At 35.7% G+C, this 26807-nt stretch overlaps 1 protein-coding gene across 1 annotated transcript; it reads left to right on the top strand.

Moving 5' to 3' along the window:
- The first annotated feature begins 3219 nt into the window (after positions 1 to 3219).
- On the top strand, positions 3220 to 24811 carry LOC149202341 (uncharacterized). The gene is made up of 4 exons (XM_089401561.1): positions 3220 to 3313; positions 20931 to 21015; positions 21912 to 22225; positions 23596 to 24811. Exons 1-4 carry the CDS (start codon positions 3220 to 3222, stop codon positions 24636 to 24638), a joined length of 1536 nt encoding a protein of 511 aa, XP_089257687.1. The 3' UTR covers positions 24639 to 24811.
- Positions 24812 to 26807: the final 1996 nt, after the last annotated feature.

Genomic DNA, 26807 nt, shown 5'->3' with positions numbered 1-26807 from the left:
TAAGTTACGGTGTAACAGCAACAGGAAAATAACTTGCGTTTAATAAAAGTAAACTAACTGTTACAGGAATTTCATAAGAGATTGTGCTTGAAAAAAAACGCTGCTGTTTTACACAAATAAGATCTGTGTTCTTTCTTAGTAAACAAACATAAAACAAATTACATACAAATCTGCACTGCTGTGCATTTTTGCCTTTCCGCTCTCTGCTACACTGTTGCGTTTACACTGCTGTGCCTTTCTGGAAGAATTTATCTTCACGCTGCTACGTGCTCTTCTCTGTTGTGTATCACTCTGCTGCTACAGCTGCTGCTCTCTTACTTTTCAATCCCTGCACTGCTGTGCAGAAAGGGCTTCATTCATGTGAGCTCATGCTGCTGCACATTCTTTCTTAAAAACACAGAAATTACATTTGAGCGCTGCTGCGCTACATTACGGAGTTATTAACACTGCTGTGGCTCTACACATATATATAGTGCAGGAGGCGGTCATAACTTATCCATCAACCGCCTCAACTTGCTGACAGAGACTCTGTTGCAATCTGCCGCTCATAATGAACAGATCTGATCTTTTGACATTCTGCTGTGCTGCTTGAGTCGGTTATGTGGAAACCCAAGACTGATAAATGCTGCGGCTGGCTCGAGGCTGGTACTTTCCTTCTCAGCCATGCTTCCTCTTTAATGCTGTTTGGTGAGCAGTTATGACGCAGAGCCCAGATTTGATCTTCTTCCTGCTTTGGGAACACAAACAGGCAAACGGTGAAAAGACACTTATGGCGGTGGCGTGAATAAGTCGACTCCTTCGTAAGTCCTCTATTGCGGCTCGCTGCTACTGCACGGCAGTTGGAATTAATATTCCAACACTCCCCCTTAATTTCAACTGCTGGGTTATCAGTCATACCCAGACATTTTATCAAAAACTCGAAACTTTTCTGATCCAATGGTTTGGTCAGAATATCAGCAACCTGCTCCTTCTCTGCTCTCATGGGAGATTTAATTTCATATCTCTCCCCTATAGGAAGATCCATCTGATAGAGTTCTACCAGGGTCTTCATCAGATCTTCAATCTCTTCCTCTGTCATATTGACAAGGGTTTTGGCAGTGAAGCCCATCTCAGCGATCTTGGCAAGAGTTACACATCGAACTGCATATTCTTTAAACAGATCTTCAAGGAACTTCAATTCCTTTCTCCCATTCATGGGTTCTTTCCATTTCCTATCTTGAACTCCATCTTCTAAATAAACAGGGTCATCAACATGACTAGATAAAGCAAACAAAGAATTTGTACCTTCATTTGTTGCTTCTTGTGGTGTGCTTGGAGAAGCACATTCATTTCTCCTCAAGGGTGCGACTTGCTGCCCTTGTGTTGGTGCCGCTTTTTGGGGATGAACTTCAGCCATCTCCTCATCACCTTCATCACGAGACAAACAGATTTTATCATTCACTGTTTTCTCTAAGCTTTCATCACTAGCTTTCTCCTCAATGAATTGAGGTTTTGTTGTCTTCACTTTCTGCATGCCTTGATAGGCAGTTTTGAGAATATCCCATGCTTCTCTGGATGTCTTAGCTGCTGCTATCCTTGGAAACACACTTTCATTCACTGCTCGATACAAGAAGTAGAGGGCCAAAGCATCCTGCTTCTTATAGTTCTTCAACAGCTCATTTTCTACCTCATCTTCATTTGCTGGTTTTTCAAAACCATCTTCAACAAATTCCCATAAATCTTCTGAGAAAAGAAAAGCTCTCATAACTATTACCCAATAGTCATAGTTTTTCCCATTAAGTAGTGGGAGCTGAGTATTAAAAATACCCATGCTAGTGCTAACGCTGGCCATTCCTTGCACTTTTAAATTATGCTTCAAATACTTGACTGTATTTGAAAATCATTGTCTGTCTTCAACAGTAACACAGGAAAAAATTCTTGAGAAATACCTTAGATTCTTTCTTGGCTGAGTCTTCACGCTGCTGGAGAAGTTGCTGCTGCAAGAAATCCTTCCTTCAGCTTCTTTGACACTTCAAAGAGCCTGGACTAGCTCTGATACCATGTTGGAATTTTCTGATAAATTCCATAACAGACAGACAAAAATCGCACTCTGTTTTTACACAGAAAAACAGAAAAATCGCTTGCTGGAAACGGTGTTTCAGCAACACAGTTTTTTTTTTCAGTTGCTGAAACAGGTGTTTCAGCAACGCTGAACGTGGTGTTTCAGCAACGTAAATTTTTTACGTCAAGTATTTTTTTAAGTTACGGTGTAACAGCAACAGGAAAATAACTTGCGTTTAATAAAAGTAAACTAACTGTTACAGGAATTTCATAAGAGATTGTGCTTGAAAACCACGCTGCTGTTTTACACAAATAAGATCTGTGTTCTTTCTTAGTAAACAAACATAAAACAAATTACATACAAATCTGCACTGCTGTGCATTTTTGCCTTTCCGCTTTCTACTACACTGTTGCGTTTACACTGCTGTGCACTGCCGTGCCTTTCTGGAAGAATTTATCTTCACGCTGCTGCGTGCTCTTCTCTGCTGTGTATCACTCTGCTGCTACAGCTGCTGCTCTCTTACTTTTCAATCCCTGCACTGCTGTGCAAAAAGGGCTTCATTCATGTGAGCTCATGCTGCTGCACATTCTTTCTTAAAAACACAGAAATTACATTTGAGCGCTGCTGCGCTACACTACAGAGTTATTAACACTGCTGTGGCTCTACACATATATATAGTGCAGGAGGCGGTCATAACTTATCCATCAACCGCCTCAACTTGCTGACAGAGACTCTGTTGCAATCTGCCGCTCATAATGAACAGATCTGATCTTTTGACATTCTGCTGTGCTGCTTGAGTCGGTTATGTGGAAACCCAAGACTGATAAATGCTGCGTCTGGCTCGAGGCTGGTACTTTCCTTCTCAGCCATGCTTCCTCTTTAATGCTGTTTGGTGAGCAGTTATGACGTAGAGCCCAGATTTGATCTTCTTCCTGCTTTGGGAACACAAACAGGCAAACGGTGAAAAGACACTTATGGCGGTGGCGTGAATAAGTCGACTCCTTCGTAAGTCCTCTATTGCGGCTCGCTGCTACTGCACGGCAGTTGGAATTAATATTCCAACAATCTTCAATAACTATGTGCTGCAGCAACAACAACATATTTTTATTCATCAACAGCAAGTCCAATCAGCAAGCCCCACAGGGCATCAGGATTTATATAACTTTCGTGAATGAATCATGGATCAGACATCTGGCAACTTGCTAGCCTCTGCTCTGGCTCAGTCTGAATCATACGATAATTTGGATTACAATTCAGGAGTTCTTCCTGCACGTAATTTGAACGGCCCAGATCTTGACTGAGTAGAAAGCTGATATGATAAGATGGGTTATCCGCAGATCTGGTTTTCCATTAGTACGTAGACGCTTTCTCATTCTGGTATCAGCTACCAGGTGGAAGCTATTGATATATTTGCTCTAAATAATTTCTAGACATTTCCAGGAGCTTTTAAAATAACTGACAATACCCTAGAATGTTAGGTTTGTCCCAATACCTGCTGTGAATATTTAATTTAGATTATTTCTATACTTCGGGAAAAAATGGGCAATCAAACTTCATATTATATATCAAAATTTCTTTTAAGTTAATGAGATAAAAATGAGTCTAAATAAACATTATCACAATTTATCTTACGTTGTTTCATTTTAACAACAGTAACTCAGATCGTATTGTCATTCATATCACTGTGATAACTCAGATCGTATTGTCATTCATATCACTGTGATTATTTTAAGATAGAATAGAATCCTATATAGGTTATTGTTGTTGAGATCTCTGTCATACTATTCTTCGTTCATTGATATCAAAAAGAAAAGTTTTCAAATAGAATAATTTGCAGAAACACACTATATTGGTTGTTTATTTATGTTAGACCCACAAAAAAAATTTCTTCAAAAATATACTAGAATACTTTAGAGATAATTCGTAGAATTTATAATATAATAAAAACATTAAACAGTTTCACTAACCAAAGTTTCTCTAACGAAAGTCATAAAAATATTAAGATATATAAAAACATTTTAAATTTACAATAATTTTATTATCATTTATTATTCTATAATATATATTTTATAACATCTTATAACAACTTTAAAACATTTATCTATTTATTTTGTTATTATATATAATAATTTCCTTCTGCTATTTTATATATAATAATATAATATATGGATTTACTTCATATTCAACATTCAGGGATATCGTGTCCTCAAGGAGCAAGCCCTTCTTTATTTCTTCGTGTATTTTCATTTCAAATTCTTGACCAGATTAATTTTTTTTTATTTTTCTTCCCACGACATGCAATATCCACTATCCTCTATTTTATAGTGTTTTGTTTTATTCATTCATGTTTATCACTATAAAAGTGCTTATAACTGTATCCAGTTATAGGTATTGCACATTATTAATATAATTATATCACAAAATAGGTCAAAACGCAACTTGTCTCAACAAATTTATGAGAGTAAAACAGTATCTGCCTGATCTCAAGCATAAAAGTGCTTACCAAGTGATTGGTATCGAACATTATTATTATCAGAATATACAAAATAAAGTAAAACATAACACATATATGCAAAAATTTAACAATAAAAACAATATATGCCTTATCTTATGCATCACACCTTTCGTAGTCAGAGAGGAAGCCAACCTGACATTAAAATTACAGTTGATATCACTAGTCATCCTTGAGCAGTATGCTTATTCAGACATTATTATTGTGATTTACTTCGTTGCATTCTGTTTTTCATATCATAATTGCAAGAATCAGCTATACCTGCAAAGAAAATCTCTCTGATTCAAGGAACAAGAAACTGTTAAATTGTTTTGTTATGTAACTTTCATAAACGAGTTAAAAGTTTTATAAATGTGGCCACAAATATCAGTCCAATCCTGAAATGATCCAAAGGAGAGGCGAAACGAAGTTTAAATGAAATATAATATTTATGAAACAGAATGATTTTGAACTTTATGTTCTTGTCCCACGTCTGAGTTGGTTGTTCAACCGAAATGCAACATACCTATCCAAAATTATTATAAATAAGCCTGTCTTTTCTCGAGACACGTATGGCAAACGGGAAGAATAAAGCATCACTTATTTCTACTTTAGTTGTTTATTTAATTTTTATGCACGAGTTAGATGTTATAAACAACTATTATCATTTAAGATCAAAATTAACACTATAAACAGTTATAAAAAAATAAAATATTAACATCAATCTTAATATAATGACTTCAAATCTTCTTATTAAGAAAAAATAATTCCTCAACAACATATATATTCGTTATATAAAACATAGAATTATCTTAAAAAAAAATTCATTGCCATTCCTATTTTGCTAAATACTTCCCCGCCTGTTTTGACATAACCTGACACGAATGGGAAAATACCGGTGTCCGTGTAGAGATGTTATCAAAATCTGCTCGAATAACAATATTCCATACAAGTTCAGTGGCAGAGCCCTAACAACCCAGAAGGTTCGGAGAGTCGATGCGCTGGGACAATAATGTTATGCAGTTAGAACATCATGTACGAAATTAAAATGAGTGAGATATCCAGCCTTCGAATATGGGAGTAGTTGGAACTAATGCGTCTTTATGAACAATGACAGATTCAACTAACTGAATGTTGGAAACAATAATTCCAATTATTGTGTTAAACACAATGACAAACACCATACTTGTCGGTCAACTTTGCAGGCAAAAACATTGAAGTCAGAGCAGAAGTACAATGCTCGCAGGCAAAAGGACTCAAGTCAGAGCAGTGGTACAATGCTCACCATTCCTCAACACAACAAAGAGTCCATGTTTCGTATTAATTAGATGTATTAATGTCAGATTTGTATGTTGAGATAAATATGAATATAAAAATCATTTGCATTGTTGGGCAAATGAGAGAGGATGAAAGTCTGTGAGGTAGTGAGAAGAAAATCGTGGAGGAAATATTGGTGGTGCGTGAAAACAGAATTTTAAAGACATTCACTCTGCAACACAGTGATGGGTAAATCTCAATAAGTTTTTGTGTGAGATGGAGCCTCCATTATCATGTGCATGTATTTTCCTATATTTGAGATATGGGTAAATCTCAGTAAGTTTTTGTGTGAGATGGAGCCTCCATTTATCATGTGCATGTATTTTCCTATATTTGAGATATAATATAAAATATGTTATGTTGTGATGTGGTCTTAAACATTCATGAGTAAATTTTCACCAACCCTTTTTGTTTTTACTGTGTTTTGTCATGAGTTATTTCCTTTGTAGTATTTAAGTCTATGTGTAGTCATGAGTTATTTCCTTTATAATATTTAAGTCTGTGTGTAGTTGTATATCCTTTCCGCAACTGAATTTATGTTTTAGTCATGTCCCTGAATCTCTGTTTTAGTCATGTCCCTGTGTGGTTTCTGTTTTAGTCATGTCCCTTCATTTCTGTTTTAGTCATGTCCCTGTGTGGTTGCAATATCCTTGCAGCCACTGAGGTTGACTTTGCTTGAACCGATCTCTAACTCTTCTTCTTTGCCGCGTAAAATTCTTCTAACATGGTATGGGAGTAGGTTAAATATTGTTAGTGTAAAAACAAGTGTTTTTGTTAGCGATTAAAAATTGTTTTTCTAACATGGTATGTGAGGAGGTTAAAAATTGTTAGTGTAAAAACAAGTATTTTTGCTAGCAATTGAATTTTGTTTTGAGGGAAGATTGTTTTTTCCTTTGGAGTGAATTTACCAACGGGTGGAAAGTTTAGTTGGCAACATCGCCAGCATGTAGAAAGTTTTATTTACACTCAGAAATGGCAACATCAAGCAACAACTTGACTAATCCTCAGATACCTCAATTTAATGGAAAAAGTTATGATTATTGTGGTATATCAATGAAGGCCCTTTTTCATTTCAATACATTTGGGATTTGGTGGAGAATGGTTTTTAAGAACTAGTAGTGTACAATGCCTTGTCTCATGTAGAAAGGAATTTGTTGAGGGACAATAGGAAGAAAGATTCAAAAGTCCTGTTCTATATTTTCCAAGCAGTTCATGAAAGTATTTTCCTAAGGGTTGCAGCAGAAACGAAGTCCAAGCAAGCATGAGACACGCTCCAGACAACTTACCAAGACATGGCAAAAGTCAAGACAACAAAACTAGAAATATTGAGAAGATATTTTGAAACACTTTGTATGAAAGAGTCTGAGAATTTAGACTCATTTCTTACACATGTAATTGGACTGGTTACTCAAATCAATTCTCATGGTGAGACACTTGAGGAAAGAAGAATAGTTGAGAAAGTTTTTAGAAGTTTTCTAGTAAGATTCAATTCCATTGTTATGGCCATAGAAGATACAAAGGATCTCTCACATTTCTTAGTGGATGAGCTTCATGCATCACTGATTTCTCATGATCATAAGCTTAATAGAGCAACAAGCTCCTCATTGGAGCATGCCTTCAAGACACAAGCTTCATTTGGTCAAGGTAGCGGTAGAGGAAGATCATATGCTAGAGGAAGAGGAAGAAACCCCCACAGAGGTTGAAGAAGAAGCCCTTCAAGCTCAAGTGGAAGAGGCAGCAATCAAATTCCAAATCAAGGCCCAAGCCAAAATCAAGAACAAGGTTAAAGATACGATAAATCTCAAGTTCAATGGAATTACTGTAAGAGGTATGGTCATTATGCAAATGAATGTAGAAAGAAGAAATATGAAATTAGTAACAAACCAATTGTAAATTTCACAAAAAAAAATCAGAACCATGATAACATGTTTTTAGCTTGCAATGTAGCACAAGAAAAACAAACTGATATATGGTATCTATATTCAGGGTGTAGGAACCACATGTCAGGAAACATACAAATGTTTTCCAATCTAGATGAAAGTGTAAAATCTGAAGTGACATTAGGGACTGATAGCAAAGTCTCTATCATGGGAAAGGAAGAGTTAATATCCTAACTAAGAGGGGGGAGAATAAGTACATCTCATATGCTTACTTTGTCCCCAGTCTGAAGCATAACCTCATAAGCATTGGACAGCTCACGCAAAAGGGCTACAATGTCTTCTTCAAAAACGATGTGTGCACAATTTTGGGCAGGCCTCCAAGCAGACAAATTATTGCAAAGGTTCAAATGACAAACAATAGAATGTTTCCCCTGAAGATAAGATCAAATTTCAAGGAAGAAGGTGCACAAGCGCAAATCTCAATGAACTCACAAGACGATGGAAGAAAAGATGCAACTATCACTCAAGTGAAATATCAAGTAGAGGTCGAAGGTGAAAATTGATTATGGCATTTGAGATTTGGACATCTCAACTTTGGATGTTTGAATTTGCTGCATGGGAAAGGCATGGTGAAGGGATTACCACTCATAGAAAAACTAGACAACCTATGTGAAGGATTTATCTTGGGCAAGCAACATAGAGAGACATTTCCAGCAGGAAATTCAGTTAAGGCAAAGGCACCTTTGGAGATTGTCCACTTAAATTTATGTTGACCAATGGAGACACCACCAATTAGTGGTAGCCACTATTTATTGACCTTCATATATGACCACACAAGGAAGACATGGGTCTATCTCCTAAAATAAAAAAGTGAAGTGTTTGAACACTTTCACCAATACAAGGCTCTTGTTGAGAAGCAAAGTGGACACTACATCAAATTCCTCAGGACTGACAGAGGTGGAGAATACATATCAAATTATTTCCTTCAATTTTGCAGGGAGCATGGAATTCACAAGCAATTTACAACAAGGTATACCCCTCAGCAAAATCGTGTAGTAGAAAGGAAGAATACAACCATTATGGATATGGCAAGGAGTATGTTGAAGGCAAAGAATTTGCCAAATGATTATTGGGCTCAAGATGTCACTTGTGCAGCATATATCTTGAATAGATGTCCAACCAAGAGCATCTAGAGCGTGGTTCTTGAATATACACAGAGTGGAAGAAAGCCTAGTGTCACTCACATGAGATTTTTTCGCTGTGTGACATATGCACATATCCTGGACGAGTTGAGGAAGAATTTGGACAACAAGGGGGGGAATGTATATTTGTTGCATACAGTGATGAATCTAAGGCATAAAAACTCTACAATCCATTAACCAAGAAAGCCATAATAAGTAGAGATGTGCATTTCATAGAAGAGGAAGCATGGGATGAAAGTTTAGAGAAGAAAATCAACGTCAAAGAATGTATACCACATGAGGACAAAGAGGAATTGATAATAGCAATTAATTCCTCATCAGTGACTCCCTATACACCTATTCAAGCACAACAAAGCTGGCAACATGTAACACCATCAACAAATAATACGATAATGTTGCGTAGTCAAGAAAGTGCTTCTCCAAGCATGTCGAAAATCGCAACACCAAGTGACATGTCAAGCCCATCTTCAGCAAGCACAAGAAGATCGAAATTCAAAAATTTAAATCAAATTTATGAGAAAGATGAAGCTGATAGCAATGCTAGTCTGAATTCATTATTTGCTTTGTTTTGTCATGTAGATGACCCAATCCACTTTGAAGATGCAATCAAAGAAGAAAAATGGGTTGCGGCAATAGAGGAAGAAAAGAAGCAATAGAAAAGAATGACACGTAGGAGTTAGTTGACTTGCCAGAAGGAAAACAAATCATTGGAGTGAAGTGGGTCTACAAGACCAAGAGCAACATTGAGGGAAAGATTGAAAGGCAAGAAGAAAGGCTAGTTGCTGAAGGATACAAGAAGTAGCATGGAAGAGCTTATTCAGAGGCGTTTGTACCAGTCACGAGGATGGAGACAATGCTTACAGTGGTGGTGATTTTTGTGCAACATAAATGGAACGTGTATTAAATAGACATAATATTAACATTCTTAAATGGAGTGTTGAAAGAAGAAGCTATGTTGCACAACCACCTGGTTATGAGGTAGAAGGCCAAGAAGACAAGGTGTATCGGTTGAGGAAAGCCTTTTATGGGTTGAAGCAAGCACTAGATGCATGGTATAGAAGGATAGATGCTTACTTGTTGGACAATGGTTTCGAAAAATGTGACAGTGAGCCTACTCTCTACATCAAAGAGAGCGATGGTAAGATTCTTATTTTCATCTTATATGTAGATGATTTTATTTTTGCAGGCAATGATGGTTTCCTCATTGATGATTTCAAACAAGTAACAAAGAATGAATTTGAAATGACTCACTTGGGGTTGTCAATATATTTTTTGGGGATAGAAGTGAAGCAAACAGAAAATGGAATTTTTATCTCTCAAGCAAAGTATGTAGGAGACATTTTGGAGAGGTTTAAGATGCAGAACAACAAGCTTGCACCAACTCTAACTGTCATGAGGTCGAAATTGAATAAAGAAGATTGTACCAACAATGTCAATCTGACATTATACAAAAGCATGATAAGCAGCGTGATGTTTTCACTGCCACTAGGCCGAATATAATGTATGCAGTGAAATTGGTATCAAGGTTCATGGAGACACCCAAAGAAACAAATTAGCAAGTAGCGAACAGGATTCTAAGGTATGTCAATGGGACAAAACTGTATGACATTTTGTACATCGCAACAACTTATTTCAGGCTAGTTGGTTACACTGACAGTGATTGGGCAGGAAGTGTCGATGACAGAAAGAGCACGTCAGGATATGTTTTTTAATTTGGGTTCTAGAGACATTTCATGGGCCTCCAAGAAGAAGCCAATAGTGTCACTGTGAACAACAGAAGTTGAATATGTCACCGCAACAACAACAACAGTGTCAGGCAGTTTGGATGATAAGGATGTTGACGGGTCTTAGCCATGACCAAGAGGGAACGACAACTATTTTTTGCGACAACACATCCGCAATTGAATTGTCAAAGAATTCTATATTTCATAAGAGGACCAAGCACATTGATGCTAAATATCATTATTTCAGAGATTTGATTAACAATGATGAAATTGTGTTACAACACTATAGGTCAGAGGAATAGTTTGCTGATATTTTCACAAAGCCATTGACACGTGAAATTTTGTTTATCTCAGAGATTGTTTGAGAATTGCCAATGGTGGCAGTTGTGATTAAGGGGAGTGTTGGAAATAATAATCCCAATCACTGTTTTAAACACACTGAAAAAAAACCATGCTTTCCCGGTCAACTACTGCACGGTTGTGATTTTGTTTGCAGGCAAAAGGACTGAAGTGAGAGCAGAAGTATAATGCTCTCCATTCCACAACACAATGAAGAGTTTAATGAATTTAATGAATTTTGGTAAATAAATATGGGCAAGCATTCCCTCCGCAAGTGTTTCCCACACTCCACAACACCTGCAAGTTTAGAGAAACAATTATTATGTAAAATCACCCATGTTATATATTATTTATTTGCTCTATCATGTATTAATGCCAGATTTGTATGTTGAGATAAATATGAATCTAAAATTCATTTGCATTGTTTGGCAAGTGAGATAGGTTGAAAGTATGTGAGGTAGCGAGGAGAAAATTGTGGAGGAAATATTGATGGGGGCATAAAAACACCGAGTTTTACATACATTTACTCCGCAACCCAGTGATGCGTAGTAATATTGATGGGGGCAAAAAACACCGAGTTTTACATACATTTACTTCACAACCCAATGATGTGTAAATCACAGTAATTTTTTTGTGTTTTTCACTTGCAGCTGCAAATATAATACAAAGTATGTTATGTTGCAATGTCGTCTTAAACATTCATGAGTAAATTTACAACAACCCTGTTTGTTTTTACTCTGTTTTGCTGTGAGTTATATCCTATGTATTATTTAACTATGTGTGTAGTTGCGATATCCTTTCCGAAACTAAATTTTTGATTAAGCCCCTGTGTGGTTGTTATATCCTTGCCCCAACTGAAATTGAGCTTGCCGCAACCATCTTTAAGCCAGTCTCCTCTCTTCTGCTCCATAAAAAATTTCTAACATTGAACCCAAACAACCCCCTTTTATGCTTTTACTCTGTTTTGTCGTGAGTTATTTCATGTGTATTATTTAAGTCTATGTGTAGTTATGATATCCTTTCTGCAACTGAATTTCTGTTTTAATTAAGTCCCTATGTGGTTGTGATATCCTTGGCGCAAGGAACCTCTAAGCCAATCTCCTCTCCTCTGCCCCGTAAATTTTTTCTAACAATAAACCCAAACAACCCTAAAAGTTCATAGAGTGGATAACAACGGTCTACTGTTAGGGCATCATATACCAAATTAAAATGAGTGATATGTTCATCTTTATATTCTCGAACAAGTCATATGGGAGCAGTTGATCATCATGCGGTGCAAGAAAGGCCCCCGCATGAACAAGAATTCAGTCCCCGAGAATCTATCCTCATGTTTCCTATCACCATCACATTAGTTGCAAAAATTGGAGAGTGAGAGTGGGGAGCCATAATTTTGAGAAATACCATTGTTGTAATTATATAATTTTGTTAAAAATAAACTTGGCTAGTCTATACCTTTATATTACTTAGTTTAAATTAATAAGAATATTTTATTGTAAATTAATAGTATATATATATAATAATTAAAAATAAATATCAAAAGAAATAAAATTTTAAAATTTACAATGATTTATTTTCAATAAATTTTAAAAAATAATATTAAATATTCTTAATTTAATCTAAAAATTGATGATTTTTAACCTTTAAGATATAATTTCCTTTTCTTAAAATATATTAATTCATTTTTTTTTAATTAATTCTATTCATTTCTATTCTTCACAAAAGTTATATTTAATTAAAGATACATATTATTAAGAACATTAAAATAAATATATTATAGGTGCAAAAAATTCCAGAATAATTCAATCTAATTACATTTTAAAAATTATAAAATATAATGCATTTTAATCTTTGATTATATTTATTAAAAGATATATATTATTAATAACATTATAAGAAATATATAATACTTCAAAAAATGCTCAAAATAATTTAATTTAGTTGCATTTTAAAAATTATAAAATATAATACATTTTAATTTTTCTTTTGAGGTTACAGGGATTATCATCTACACTTTATGCTTTGAGGATAATAGACATTGATGATCATCTTATTATTTCATGTCATGGTGATTTAGAATGTGCTTTTCTTAATAATCATTTAAAATAATTTTGAATATTATGGTATTAGTACGACATTAGTGATTTCAATGTTATTTATTATGCATATATTATAAAGACTAATCATTATGGTAAGATGTTATTGACAATTGATTGAGTGTGGTAAGAGAGCATGAGCCCATCTAGTTTGGTTAATGAGTACAACTTATATTCCAATTTTTACATGCATAGGTTGTGTGCTTGTTGAATGAATCACACATGGGTGATGTGGCTATCTAAAGTAGCTTGGATCTCTATCGAAGTTCGGGGATGGTGTTCATGATTCCACTCATTATCAATGATGTCAAAGCTTAGGTTGGAAGGTGTTAAACAAACTTTCCTTGAATTTAAATGATGTTCCTCTATCATGTGTCTTTTACCTTTGATTAGTCATAAATATCTTAATGGAAAGCCTTATGAGACCCTTCAAAATTAATGATTACATCCATAGGTTGTGTGCTTGTTGAATGAACCACACATGGGTCATGGGGCTATCCAAAGTAGCTTGGATCTTTATAGAAGGTCGGGGATAGTGTAGGTCTGGGATGGTGTCCATGACTCTACTCATTATCACTTAAGTAGTGACCTGGGTTAGCACATTTTCCTTGAAGTTAAATGATGTTCTTTTTTAGCACCCATCAAAATTCAAGAGCGAGTTTTTGATCTATTTTGTATGAGAAAATAAAAATGTAATTAAAATTCAATTTAATGAGTAAAAAGGTTTAAGTAAAAACATATGAATAAAAGGAAATTGTAAATAAAATCTAAATTAAAAATTAAAAAAACATTATAAAAAGTAATTATGAGAATATATATAAACCAAGAAAAAAATTTATAACGAAATAATTTTAAATCAATGAAGTATTCTAATTATCTTAAACCATAAGATGTTGATTAATCCCTATACCAAAGGGAGCGGTTTGTATGAAATAGAAACAAAAAAATTAAAAATTAGAGAAGTCTATATTTATTAGAGCTCTACACGTGGAAAGATAGAAGAAAACAATTAAATAGATGAAGTTAGAAGAAAAAAAATAGAAAACGTTGGAAGAAAATAATGAAATAAAAAAGGTTATAAAAAATAATAAAATAAGGGAAGAGAAACTCTTAAATTACTGTGTTCATTGTTTTTCCGTTTCTTTTCATCCAAATAAAAATTTAACTTCAGAAATTATCAATTAATGTTTTATTCAATAAATATTATTCATAGTATTTTATCCTTAATAATGAGTGAGTAGGGTGTCTATTTCAAAAATATATATTTTATACACTTATACATAATTCACATGCAAAAAGTTTAAGGAATATTCTTCTTTACTTTTTGATATTTTTATTTATTATTTTTTTCTTTTCGTTTAAATTCTTAATCATTTGTTATTGCTTTTTCTACCATAAATCCTTTAAAATGCTATTGCTTCTATCTATATATGGAATATTATTTATTTCTAGCCTCTTAGATTCTCTATTCTATTATTTAATTTGAAATGACTAGTTTCTAACCTAACATTTTATTTTAAATTGCTAACTTCAACTTTTTAAATTAATTATATATGTTTAAAAATATATATATTTACTTCCATTTTCTAGAGAACATTAAGAGTAAACAATAAATTCAAAGCCATGAAGTTCATCTGGTCACTTGTAAAAATTGAGTTTAGGTATAAAAGAAAAGAATCATTCTTTTCAGAAAAGATAAAATAAAAAAAATAAACAATCATTTCAGTAATCCATCTTCAATAAACTTAAATTCAAAATTAATTTTAAAATTTGCTGCTCTAAATTTACTACCCTCACTCTCTGATTTTCTTAGACACAAATTTTGCAAAACAACAAACTATGCTGCGTAAGCTTGCAGTATTTCTTCATAATACCACATATGAATGGAAAGATGGAAATGCCGCGATTGACCTTGGAAAAACCCTCGACTAAGTGAGAATGAGATTTGCCACTGTGTAAAATGATGAAAAAGCCCAACATAAAGCGAACAAAACAGAACAGTTAAATTGAAAAGTGAAAGTCACGGAGTGAAGTGTTGGGTATTTTTCGGTGGGAAAATACCAAAACCAAACAAACTTAACACCACAGAGCCAATGCTCTGTTTCCACTGTTCCAGGATCCTTTTGCACAGGGAAACTTTTTTAAATAAAATCTCAGAACAGAGTATTACACAGCCATAAAAACATTTCTATTCATTAAAATATAAAGCCTGAAACAACATTCATCCTCTTTCACTCAGAGGGATTTACCAAAAATTACATTCAGATAAACTCTGTTACATATTCATCCTCTTTGCTGAGAGGGATTCACCAAAATTACTTTCACCCATCAAAACAAAATTATGTCTCCACCTGAGAATTCACTGTGCTGGGTTTACTGCTGTAAAACTCATTTTTACATTACTGTTGTAAAACAAATTTTTACACAGGCTTAAAAAAAACGCTCCACCATTTTCTTTATGCACTGCTGTGCAAAACCACACATGGTTTTTCTTACACCTCTGTTTTACAAAAATGCCACACAAAACATTACAACCCTATTCTTGTCTTTTTACACACTGCTGTGTGTTTCACCTTTTACTGCACCATCATTTTACAATGCTCCACAAAAAAAATTCAACCCACGAGCTCTTTTCATTTGGCTCACACTATTCTCTTTCGCTGCTGCACTCTTACATATCTCCCATAATACAATGTTAACTCAAGAAAAATATACGCCACAGTTTTTTTATATGCACTGTTGTGCAATCATTCTTTGCTTTCCGTTGCACCTCTGGTTTTTTAATGGTCAACACACATATATAAAAACATTACCACACGCGAGCATATATATTTGGCTCATTATATTAAAAACTCAATACCATGCATTCAACTACCGTGGGCTTTTTTTTATGCATATGGTCAACACTCATTTTTAAAAAGAACATATAATATATGCCCATACTTCCGTGTGGTTGAAATTCAATGTTTTACCAACCATTTACGTACCGGGTTTAAATTCAATTAATTTCCTTTGCAGGCAAGACGGCAGTCAAACTCAAATCGTTTGATTCACTCCACGCAAAATTAAATGTTGACCGTATGCAGGTTCATGCAATTGACGGTGGAGATTTATGAGGGCAATCGGACGGTGGTGATGAATATCGGAAGCCAGTTTGCTGTTGGACTTTAGCACCCGAGAAAGTGACTTTGGCTGATGTCAGGTGAGAAACACGTGGCGCCACCATATTCCATCGGGTTCGTTTGCCGGATTATTCCTTCGCCGGAAAGCTGGTCCGAGAAGTTCCAGGCGGGTATGCTGAACGGTTTCTGGCGATGTTGCCGCTGCGTTGAAATTACGATTTCAACACTCCCCTTTAATTTCAACAGCTGGGCATTCGGTCATACCCAGACTCTTCCTCTCGTAGAGGGATTCCTTAGTACTGCTGTTACAAAGATATCTTCCTCACATAGAGGGATTCACCAATCTTCCTCGCATAGAGGGATTCACCAACTGCTTCTGATGCAGTTCCACAAACAACGAAATAGTCTTCCTCTTAATAGAGGGATTAACCTGAAACTGTGCTTAAGAGCACCTTCCTCATGACAGAGGGATTCACCATAACAATGTGCTGAAGAGAACCTTCCTCTTGACAGAGGGATTCACCTGTTATAAAGAAACATCTTCCTCTTAACAGAGGGATTTACCAAACTATGCTAAAGAGCATCTTCCTCTCAATAGAGGGATTCACCAATGACTATGCTGAAAAGCATCATCCTCTTGATAGAGGGATTTATCATGCGTATGCTAAAAAGCATTTTCCTCTCAACTGAGGGATTCACTAATGACAATGTGTTGAAAATCACCTTCTTCTTTAACAGAGGGTTTCACCAAATGACTGCTTCAAATGCAGTTCCAAAACAAACAATCATTGCATTGTTGTGTGTGCAAACTCATTACATTGTTCTTTTATGCTGCTGCATATTCTTTGCTGCACTATTGTGCCATCTTCTTTGCTGCGTCTACCCCACACTGCTGTGTCTACACTTGCACTGCTTGTGCACTTTTCAAAGACAAAATACTCTGTCTTTTCTGGAACAATTACACTGTCCCAATTTACAAATTTACACTGCTGTGTGTAAACATTTCTTACATTCACTGCTGTTGCATATATTGCATTTCAATTCAATGAACAACAAATTCATTACATTTACCTTTACTGCTGTAAGGAAAATTTCTTTTGCATGTGCTGCTGTTCAAAACTTCTTGCTGCTGCATTTTTTTTTATTTGCATTGCTGTGTGCTTCTCCTTCTTGCCATCATGCTGCTGTCCATAACTTCTTGCTGCTGCATTGCCTCTGCAATTTGCACTGTCGCTGCCTTTTGTTTCATCATACTGCTGTGTGCCCATACTCTTGGCACTTCATTCTCCACAAAAAAAATAACACAGGCTGCTGCCTTTTCTCATGCACCCTTGCTTCACACAATCTTAGTCTTCATTTTTTTTACACAATGCACTACTGTGCAATTCCTTTGGCTTTCTGCTGCCACACACATTCTTATACATCCAGTGTGCATTAAAAATCTGCTGTCCTTGTTTTTCTTTATGCGTTTCTTTGCATGCTGCATTGCATATGAAAAAAAACATTACATTTTTTTTTGTATTGCACTCACTCTGCTGTGAGTATGTTCTCTCACATTACATAGAAGGAAACTACCTTCCATTGCTATGCATTTCAATGCATGTGCTCCAAAAAAAATTTCAAACTGCTGTTTTATGTTTTGTCCTCCCACTGCTGTGAGGGTCTCCATGCTCTGCATACTTTTCTTCTTGCGCTGCTGCTCTTTACATTTGAGCACTACCCCCATTTCTTTTCTGCTTTTATGGCAGATTTAACTTCATATTTTTCCCTTATAAAAGGTCTTCATCAAAGAGTGACTGTTAAGACAGTTCAACAACAAAAAAAATTACAAGCTCCCCTTTAATGTGTGCTTGTCTTCTTTTGGCAAACTCTTCTCAAAATAAATTTAGATCCACTGGGGAGTTCAAGGGGTTTTCAGATTGCATTTCCTTCCTTCTCCATACTTGTGTAACTTTCTTCTTTTGCATGGGTCTAGCTTGTGTAAAAGCCCATGTCAAGTTACAATCTCGTGCCATATGCCCATTGTTATGACACTTGAAACATTCAACATTGTTCATGAATAACATTTCATGATTTCTTCTAAAATTGTTTCTTGGAGGTTGTTGAAGACCACAACATCTATCTTTATGAAATGCTCTACAGTCTTTTGCCATATGACCAAAGTTTGAGCAAGCATAACAATAACCATAAAATGAACTTTGGTACCTGGGAGATGGAGGTTTTCTTGATGTACTTCTGAAGCCTTGCTGCCTTGAAATCCTTTGATGATAACCATTGCATTTTGCCTCTTTGACATCAGCTACATTTCTTCTTGGAGCTGGTTTTCTACTTGGAGCAGGATTTCTTCTATTGCAGCCTTCATTTTTCTCCTTGCCTTTGCTGGAACTAGGAGCATCACCATCTCTTTCTGGCTTCTTCACATCTCCTTTGCTTAAAGCATCCTCATGCTTGTTTGAGGGTTCACCTACATATCCAAGTCCTGATTTATCAGATGGAGATCTGTGATAGCTGAGCATGTCATCCAAAGCTTGAGAGCTTTTCATGATCTTGTTCATCCCTTCAACCTTCTTCCTGAGGAGGACAATCTCTTCTTCTAACTTTTCACATTCATTATTTTTCTTTGCAAGTTGTCCCTCAGTTTCTTCCTTGCTACGAGTAGCTTCAGCTACTACTATTTTGAAGGAGATAATATCTGTCTTCATTTTGGAGATTTCTGCTTGACTGCTCTCCATTTTCTTTTCAGCTCCTTGTGCCTGCTTCTTGGCTTCTTGTAGTTCAGACTTAAGGGAGAAGACCTCTACCTTGTACTGTCCAATCTCTTCTACAAGCTTATTCACTCTCTTGTGTCTTTGTTCAAGTTGACTTGTCAAGGCATCTGCCTGCTTCTTTGCACTATTCAGCTGATTTGTCATGAATATGACTTCTTCATGATGTTTCTTCTTGCATTGGTCAAGCTCCTTCTTAAGCTTGGCAAGCTCTTCATTCCTTTCTTTTACCTGAAGCTTGATGAGGTCAAGCTTTTCATTCTCAGCTTCTATGATGGGTTCAGAATTTTCTTCTTCACTGATTGTCATGGTCAGTGCTCCCTTTGCATGAAGGTCATGCAGTCTATCCCAAATATCCTTTGCTGATGTATATTTTCCTAGATTCCTCTTCACAGAATCAGGGAGTCTATCCAAGATTATTTTTGCTGCTTGTGCATCATACTCCATGGATTCTTTATCCTTCTTGCTATCATCAATCACTGACTCCCAGACTTCAATCCCCTTAGACATTAGGAAAGCCCTCATCATTATTTCTCATACATCAAAGTTTCCATCAAACTTTGGAACCTCAAATACAATGCTTTCAAATAGATTGCCTTCTAGTTTAGTAGAGGAGGGAGACACATTTTTAGCAGGCTTGGAGGCTTTCTTCTTTGACCTTGCCATTCTTATCTAGGCTTTAAATACTTGACTGTGTTTTCTTTTAAATCACTGACTGTTCCTTCAACAGTAACACAAAGGAAAGCTTTGAGAAATACCTTAACTCTTTTCGCTGAGTCTTCACACTGCTGGAGAGGTTTGACTGCTGCAACAACACCTTCCTTCAGCTTCTTTGAGTCTTCAAAGAGCCTGGACTAGCTCTGATACCACTGTTGGGTATTTTTCGGTGGGAAAATACCAAAACCAAACAAACTTAACACCACAGAGCCAATGCTCTGTTTCCACTGTTCCAGGATCCTTTTGCACAGGGAAACTTTTTTAAATAAAATCTCAGAACAGAGTATTACACAGCCATAAAAACATTTCTATTCATTAAAATATAAAGCTTGAAACAACATTCATCCTCTTTCACTCAGAGGGATTTACCAAAAAATACATTCAGATAAACTCTGTTACATATTCATCCTCTTTGCTGAGAGGGATTCACCAAAATTACTTTCACCCATCAAAACAAAATTATGTCTCCACCTGAGAATTCACTGTGCTGGGTTTACTGCTGTAAAACTCATTTTTACATTACTGTTGTAAAACAAATTTTTACACAGGCTTAAAAAAAAAACGCTCCACCATTTTCTTTATGCACTGCTGTGCAAAACCACACATGGTTTTTCTTACACCTCTGTTTTACAAAAATGCCACACAAAACATTACAACCCTGTTCTTGTCTTTTTACACACTGCTGTGTGTTTCACCTTTTACTGCACCATCATTTTACAATGCTCCACAAAAAAAATTCAACCCACGAGCTCTTTTCATTTGGCTCACACTATTCTCTTTCGCTGCTGCGCTCTTACATATCTCCCATAATACAATGTTAACTCAAGAAAAATATACGCCACAGTTTTTTTATATGCACTGCTGTGCAATCATTCTTTGCTTTCCGTTGCACCTCTGGTTTTTTAATGGTCAACACACATATATAAAAACATTACCACACACGAGCATATATATTTGGCTCATTATATTAAAAACTCAATACCATGCATTCAACTACCGTGGGCTTTTTTTTATGCATATGGTCAACACTCATTTTTAAAAAGAACATATAATATATGCCCATACTTCCGTGTGGTTGAAATTCAATGTTTTACCAACCATTTACGAACCGGGTTTAAATTCAATTAATTTCCTTTGCAGGCAGGACGACAGTCAAACTCAAATCGTTTGATTCACTCCACGCAAAATTAAATGTTGCCCGTATGCAGGTTCAGACGATTGACGGTGGAGATTGATGAGGGCAATCGGACAGCGGTGATGAATATCGGAAGCCAGTTTGCTGCAGGACTCTAGCACCCGAGAAAGTGACTTTGGCTGATGTCAGGTGAGAAACACGTGGCGCCACCATATTCCATCGGGTTCGTTTGCCGGATTATTCCTTCACCGGAAAGCTGGTCCGAGAAGTTTCAGGCGGGTATGCTGAACGGTTTCTGGCGATGTTGCCGCTGCGTTGAAATTACGATTTCAACATGAAGCATCCAAAGACTTGAATTGAAACAAAAAGTAATATTCTGTTTTATAAGGTTTATTGTGCCAAGGGCCAAGTGTCAAAAAAAAATTCGAAGATTAAAAAGGTGTCTATGGACGGTTAGAAAAAGATGAAGGTTTAGAAAATTGATACAACTAAAGCAGTACGTGCCCGCATGTCAGGAACGGTGCATTTCGTTCAGAGCTATTGACATTACCGTTCAAATGTCATCCACAGCAATTAAGATTAGCGTTCTATTTCACGTTTTCTCACAAAATTGCTTGCCTGTAGCAGGAACACTTATATTTATAGAAAAACCTGAAAACTAATACCAATATTGAAATTTGGCCTAATACAGTTTTCAATAAAATCAAAATATTTTATAATATAAATTTCAATTTAAAATATAGAAATAAATTCAGCATCAGCCCGGAAAACCTCTTACCCAACAATTGGTGCAAAATTGACCAAAGACTCAACCACACAAAAAGCCAAAAAGTCCCCGGTTAGGCTGTTCTCTAAAACGCCTCAAGACTGGCAGTGTTTAAGGTAGATGTGGGAAACCTGGGAATAAATAGATCTATCCTGGAATAAATAGGTCGTAACTAGGGCTTCAGCCCAAAACCCTATCGGTTGTGAATGCTTCAAGACGGATTAGCCGTCTGAGCGGGGGATTTCTCAGGGGCTTGTCACGTATAGCCTGCAATTATTTTTAACAGATTAGCGGTCCAATAGAGAAAATTGAAATGAAGATTGACCTTCTGTGGAATTTCCCCCTATATCCGAGCTAGGGTCGAGGTAATTTACTATAATGTGGGGAATGAGGGATCCGACCTCAGTATATTCCTTTCCGGCGTTGATTGTTCCAAGGATCTGTTGTCTATTATTTACGGCCTCTTCGGCGTAGACGGTGTGCGTGTCCTTTATCAAATGGAGAACAAGCCCGATCAATCGGAAGCCGGTCAAAAGAGACGGGGAACTGCGCAGCAGACGATCACATTCACAACGCATGGCGTCAAAGAGAACGATATTACATGTCAGCACATTACAGCTTCATCCGACCAAGGTGATACCCTGAATCTTATGCCAGTGACTGAAGTTTTGGCATAGCTTCTGTAAGTTTTCTGCTTAGATACGGTTAATACAATTTGTAAATCTCGTGTATCTCGATTGGATCGTGCACTGGAAATGACATAAAATCTGGAAGAAATTCAGATAAAATCTAAAATCTCTGTAATATGTTAGTTATCAGAAGGAATCAAAGGAAGAGTGAAAAAACTAGCAACATATGAAAGAAAATAGGTTTGTGATAGCACCAAAAACCAAGCCATAGACTGGAATGAAATCTGTCTTCGGTTAACTAATTTTCCAGAGAGGGAAATAGGGGAGAAAGCTTAATCTTTTTGCGCCGTAAGCGATGTATATTTAGGTTTGCAAATATCCATTTTATCCGCAGAAGCCGGTTATAGCGCAGTTCGGGGTTTGGCAGATGTTGTTTTTGTCTGCGTTCCACTAATAATATTTTTTTAGATGCAGGGGGGAGTTGAGCTGTGTGACTTTGTTTACCCTATTTAAGTGATTATAGCTTAGTTTGCTCAATCTTTACTATATGGCCTTTTCTTAAATGTTATTGTAAGGGTAGCAGAGATGCACCTTTGTAATCCTAAGTTAGCATCCCCTCTTTATCAATACAAGCAAGATAGATGTATTCTATTCTTGTTTCTAGTTTTAAAAACTTAGATGCTTATTGATGGATTGTGGGTTTCGAAGATCTTAACGTTCTACGGATTCATATGAACTGATCCTTCCGAATATTTCTTCATGGGCTAGTTTTTCTAACTATACGACCATCTGCAACCCTTCTCATCGGACTAGCAATTTGCTTACAAAGTATCAGGACAACGATGAAAACCCAAGCCCCTCCCGCTGTAAACCTAACAGCCATGATCTTATTCATATCCCTTTCGGGGAGCGTTTTTAGAAAAACGGTTTCAGAGGAAATAAACTGTAATTGAAATCGAAATTGAAATGGGTTAGATAAAATAACACAAATATTTCAGTTGATTACACAAAATTTGATGAATATAATAAATTTGGTGAGGGTTATTTAATTTTTTTCCCATTAGTTAGTGACAAAATAAATCAACATTCAAATACACATTATATTTAACTTATTTAACTTTACCCAGACAAAATAACTAGACATGCAAATACACACTACATTTAACTTTACCCCTGACTTAAATCTATTTGACTCAACTTAACTGGTTCTCTAATTTTAAACAACTCTCCATACAAGAGTGACTAACTTTCACAAAATGCTGCTTAAAACCATGAAAGAAAACCAGTTAAATTGAAAACAGTAAGGAGTAAATTTCCAGAACTTACATCCTGTGTAAGATGAAAGATTGTTGATGTTGTGTTGGTGTCATGCAGAAGGGCCAAGCATCGTCACGCTACCTCAACACCAACAACTTAATCGAGAAAATGAGACGAACTTTAAGAGAAAGGAACTGAATCTGAGGAATCCCCCTCCAAAAAGACATTACAGAGGAGTAAGGCAGAGGCCGTGGGGAAAATGGGCTGCGGAGATTCGAGATCCAAAGAAGGCAGCACGAGTATGGCTGGGCACATTTGAGACTGCAGAAGATGCTGGGAGAGCATACGACGACGCTGCTTTAAAATTTCGAGGGTCAAGGGCGAAATTGAACTTTCCTGAAAGAATCAACCTCCGGAACGAGGATCCTCCGGGTATGAACATGCCAAAGCAAGAGACTGCAGCAATTGCCGACTTCGGTATTCAAGCTGCACGCGCAACATCCTGCCGATCTCTGCCGACTAATGGTGACGATTTGTCGGCAGCGCCGGAAGGCTGTCGTAGTGTACACGTGGAAAGCATATGTGGAGAAACGTATTCTGATCGACTCCACCATGGGATTCCACCTCCGTATTTCATGCAAGTCGACTCACCTTGTTTATCAATATTTTCAGACGTATATCACCATGGCCAACCACTGCAAAATCTAGGGTTCGATGCCGAGCAGGGTAATTCTAACCCTAGTTTAGTGCCGCAGTATTCTGCTTATACGAGATATCAGCAGAAACCAGAACCCTTTAATCAACAGTTGGCTTCTATGATGTCCATCCAAAACGAGCCAGCCCTAGATTATAATCGACAACTGCCAATTACAAGTAGGCCTAATTTAGTTTCATCGAACTGCACAGGTTCGAGGGTATCCATGTTCAATAACTATGTGCAGACGCAGCAGCTGCAGCAACATATGCTTATTCATGAACAGCAGGTCCCATCATTTGGCACCACAGCGTATGGGGAGCTGTATAACTTTCGTGAAAGAATCGTTGATCAGACATCTGACAACTTGCTAGTCTGTTCTCCGTCTCAATCTGAATCCTACGATAATTTGGATTACAATTCGGGAGTTCTTCCTGCACGTAATTTGAAGGGCCCAGAACTTTGACTGAAGAAAATGTTATATGATAAGATCTGGTTTTCCATTGGTACGCCTCTGATGATTCAGGTATCAGCCACCAGCTGAACGCTATTGATATATTTTCTCTAAATCATTTCTAGACATTTCCACTGGCTTTTCAAATTACTATCGATACTATTCAATGTTATGTTTTGTGGCAATACATCCTGTGACTTTTTTCTATTTTGATTATTTCTATAGTTTGGAAAAATAACTTACTATTGCATTGAATGTAGTGTACTGTTAGTTCTAATACATTTGAACTTACATGGTTTCTTTTTAAGAACAGTAACTCACAACGTATTGTCATTGATCTCTCTGACACAGTTTAGAGTTTTCTCTTTGATACTAAAACAAAAGCTTTGTTTTATAATAGAACTTTTTAAGATAGAACAGAATACTACAATGGTTATTGTTATTGAGATCTTTGGCACAGGTTATTTTTATTGAGATCTTGTTCACACTATTGGTTGTCCATTGCTATGAAAAGCAAAAGCATTGCTTTAAAAAAGAATAGAACACTGTACAGATAATTTACAGGAAAACAATAGGTTGGTTGTTTAGTGATATAAAAGAAGTTGGTTTTAAAACAAAGTAAAATATTGTATATGTTAATTGATATTGATATTTGTTACATTTTTCGCCGCTAAATGATATCAGAAAACAAAATCTTTGGGTTAAAATAAAATACAATATTTAGGAGATAATTTGTAGGATTTATAATTAAAAAATAAAAATAAAAAATTTAGAGATGAACATTTTTAAATTTATATTTTATTTGATTATTATTTATTATTTCGTACTATATATTTTAAAATATGTATCTATTTATTTTGTTACTGAATTCTCATAAATATATTTTGTGTTGTGCTTTTATTTCTTTCACTAATCCCTAATTGATAGCCTTTTGTTTTATTCATTCACATTCAACTCCATAAGAGCGCTTATCCAGTTATAGGCATCGCATGTATTTATTGTTATCAGAATATAAGAAAATAATTTAGAAAGTGATGTGTCTCAGCAAAATTTTAAAGAGTAAAGCACTGTCTCCCTGATCTCAGGCATATAAGTATTGCACATTATAGGTGTAAGAGTTATAGGTATTGCACGTTATTTTATCAAATTATAACAAAATAGTTAAGAACGTAACGCGTCTCAGCAAGATTATCAAATAGTATCTTCTTTACCTCAGGCATCAAAGCTTTCTTATAAAGTCGCCAGGACATTCAAATTATAATTGATATTATTAATTATCTGCTAACAGATATTATTGGGTTAAATATTATTAATTATCTGCTAATAGATATTATTTGGGATATTATTAAGTTAAGAGGTTTATTATACAGCCTGGTATGATGTGTAAGTTTGTCTTTTTTTCATAAGATGAAATTGCACAGATGAAATTGTGCAGATATAGAATAAAATAAAAATTTAAAAACTTTAAAAATAAAAAATAAAAATTAAATAACTATACAAAACATTTAAATAATGTCTACTTATAAAAAAATTTGAAAATGGAAAAAATAGAAACGTCCATCAAAACAAGAAACCTAATGCCAGATAAATCCGGAAAATAATCTACACAATGAAAAAAATGATTGACTCTCCACTCATATTAAATCTCTATTTAAAATAGATCTATACTAATTTTTGTGATTCACTAAATTGCATTTTATTTTTCATAACATAATTGCATTTTTCATAACATAATTGCAAGAAGAAGCTATACATAGCAACGCCATGGTTGAACCCAATATGATAACCACTCTTATTCGAGGAACAGGCGAACTGTTAAACTCTTTTCTTTTACAACTTTTGGAAAAGAGTCAAAAGTTTTATAAACTTGGCTACAAATATCAGTCCACTACTGTAATGAAGGTTAAATGAAGATTATTTTTGAAACATAATGATTTTGAGCTTTATATTCTTGCCCGGACTGTGAGTCGATTGTTCAAGTGAAATACGACACACTTATCGACATTTATTATAAATAAATAAGACCTTTTCTGCCGACACGTATGGGAAACGAAAAGAATAAAGCATCAATAGTTTCTATTTTAGCTGTTCTCTACATGAGTTAAATGTTCAGAGCAATTAACCATAGATTCTACATGTGCATATAATCCGGAAACTATTCCATCGGACCAAACCTTTTAA

Source organism: Pinus tabuliformis, chromosome 2_1, assembly GCF_031772625.1.
Source record: "Pinus tabuliformis cultivar Carrire ecotype Pingquan chromosome 2_1, CPIR1, whole genome shotgun sequence".
Taxonomy (NCBI): domain Eukaryota; kingdom Viridiplantae; phylum Streptophyta; class Pinopsida; order Pinales; family Pinaceae; genus Pinus; species Pinus tabuliformis.
This window is presented reverse-complemented; position numbering and strand designations above follow the sequence as displayed.

What these genes read in the sequence shown, in the direction of transcription:
- LOC149202341 (XM_089401561.1), top strand. Translation starts at nt 3,220, where the DNA reads ATGGATCAGACATCTGGCAACTTGCTAGCCTCTGCTCTGGCTCAGTCT. An exon ending in TTCAGGAGTTCTTCCTGCAC is followed by an intron (nt 3,314 to 20,930) that starts GTAATTTGAACG and finishes GAGATTGATGAG; the next exon opens with GGCAATCGGACAGCGGTGAT. An exon ending in TACAGCTTCATCCGACCAAG is followed by an intron (nt 22,226 to 23,595) that starts GTGATACCCTGA and finishes GGTGTCATGCAG; the next exon opens with AAGGGCCAAGCATCGTCACG.